This window comes from Lottia gigantea (assembly GCF_000327385.1).
Source record: "Lottia gigantea unplaced genomic scaffold LOTGIsca_77, whole genome shotgun sequence".
Taxonomy (NCBI): Eukaryota; Metazoa; Mollusca; class Gastropoda; family Lottiidae; genus Lottia; species Lottia gigantea.
The window spans coordinates 553,038-555,361 of record NW_008710566.1 but is presented as its reverse complement, the minus strand read 5'-3'; the positions used below and the strand labels follow the sequence as shown (position 1 = coordinate 555,361).

Genomic DNA, 2,324 nt, shown 5'->3' with positions numbered 1-2,324 from the left:
TTTCTTCATGCCAAAGTTTTTAGCATTGGTAATTTTTGCTTTTGCTAAAAAAATGATTTGACATGACTCTTTCTTCAGTCATGTTATGACTAACTTCAGTGTGGTCTGAATTTCAATAAGACAATCAAGAGTGAATTCCCTTTAGCTGTTCACCATCTATTGAAACATGAGCAGACACATAGATGGACTGTTGTGTTACATTTCCAGAGGGAAATTTGCATGGACAGCTGCATTAATCTCTTCTTTTTTCAATTTTTAACGGACACATTCTGTAGCACTGGGTTTATTGCTCCCATCAAGGGTACTTTTTGGGCTTAAATGTTGCAACTTCTCTTAAGTAAAAAAAATGTATAACAGGACGCCTCAGTTCAAATAATAAACCAATATAAAGATCAACAGTAAAATCATGACCTGTACCCACCTGGAAATATATCATTCAGATTAACAGGAGGTTTATTGGTGTCTATTGTTAACTTGTATTCTGCATTCTTCATAGGATAGACAGGCCGAACTATTAATTTTAACGGTAGCTTCACTTTAGCTGTTACTATGCGTGGAGCTCCTGAATTGGGATAAAAGAATTATGATTTCTTTGCTGTGAAGTGACTTTTACACCCTACTTTTCAAGATCTTTCAGAAGACATTCAACTCCATGCAGTGTACAATGAGGTGAATGTGTGCAAACTTGCCTACTCTGTCACAATTTCAAACTGACCAACAATCCCTTACTTGCACATCACGAGAAACATATAATTTTTACCATTCACACAACAGATATTTATGTTTTGCAAATGTAACCATTTTACCATAGCAACAGTGAAGAGGAAAAATCTGTCACCATGGCAACAGAACTGTCTGTGAGGAACAAAAAAGGGGAACTTACCCACTGCATTAAGATATCTTGCAGTGACTTCAGAAACTAAATTACAAGGTAAACTGTGACCTTTGATATAGTATTTTACACTGAGTTCTGTACTTTTACCAGATTCTACGACGAATACAAAACATAATATTTCTGCTTAATGAAATCATTGCGATTGGCTATATTTCAATGATAGCAGCAAAATGTCTGTTAAATACAACTAAGAATTTCAACCAGTCAAAATTTTTTAAAATAATAATCCCAATTGTGAAATTCATCATTTTCAAGTTGCACATCACTCGCTTTACTTCATTTCCCGCCAAAACAAAGATGGCGTCCTATAGATCCAAACACATTACAAGGGACAATATTTAACAAAATTTTTTTAAATAATAATCCCAATTGTGAAATTCATCATTTTCAAGTTGCACATCACTCGCTTTACTTCCTTTCCCGCCAAAACAAAGATGGCTGTAAGTCATAGGGCCAAACACATTATAAGGGACAACATTTACTTTTAGAATTTATCCTTGGCAGCATGCAACTTGAAAGTAGTCAATTTAACAAATTAACACATAACTATCCAGATGAGAAGGATTACAGTTATTTGATTCGTCAATAAAATTGATTGCTAAAATCACTGTTAATCTGAACTCTCTCGAATCACCATGTTTATAAGAATTTGGCCCCTAATTAAGAATCAGACTGTCTTACCTAGTGAAGGGATTTCATAGCTATATTGACTGGAGGCTAGAGGCCAGTTGGTATGTATATCTATCTGTATATTCTCAATCAATGTTTTGGATTTTACAGTTATCTGAAAAAGAAATACATAATAAAGACTGTTTCGTATCTCAAAATTCTTACAGTCATTGAAATTAATTTTTAACCAGCTGATAAGAGCTCAATTCCTGCTATCTATATTTACTTTACCAGCTGGTAGAGCTCAATTCCTGCTATCTATATTTACTTTACCAGCTGATAGATCTCAATTCCAGCTATCTATATCTACTTTACCAGCTGATAGATCTCAATTTCAGCTATCTATATTTACTTTACCAGCTGATAGAGCTCAATTGCAGCTATCTATATTTACTTTAACAGCTGATAAGAGCTCAATTTCAGCTATCTATATTTACTTTACCAGCTGATAGAGCTCAATTGCAGCTATCTATATTTACTTTAACAGCTGATAGTGGTCAATTCCTGCTATCTATATTTACTTCACCAGCTGATAGTGCTCAATTCCTGCTATCTATATTTACTTTATGAGCTGATAGAGCTCAAATCCTGCTATCTATTATTACTTTACCAGCTGATAGTGCTCAATTCCTGCTATCTACATTTACTTTACCAGCTGATAGTGCTCAATTCCTGCTATCTATATTAACTTTATGAGCTGATAAGAGCTCAATTCCTGCTATCTATATTTACTTTATGAGCTGATAGAGCTCAATTAAGC

At 34.2% G+C, this 2,324-nt stretch overlaps 1 protein-coding gene across 1 annotated transcript in view; it reads right to left on the bottom strand.

The window, feature by feature from the left end:
* Positions 1 to 2,324, bottom strand: part of LOTGIDRAFT_222053 (hypothetical protein) — a gene marked incomplete at both ends in the record, with an annotated part of 16,189 nt that overhangs the window by 3,494 nt on the left and 10,371 nt on the right. Inside the window, 3 exons of the mRNA XM_009066504.1 lie at positions 422 to 562; positions 884 to 988; positions 1,577 to 1,704. Coding sequence (XP_009064752.1) covers positions 422 to 562; positions 884 to 988; positions 1,577 to 1,704 — 374 coding nt within the window. The remainder of the gene's footprint in view (positions 1 to 421; positions 563 to 883; positions 989 to 1,576; positions 1,705 to 2,324) is intronic.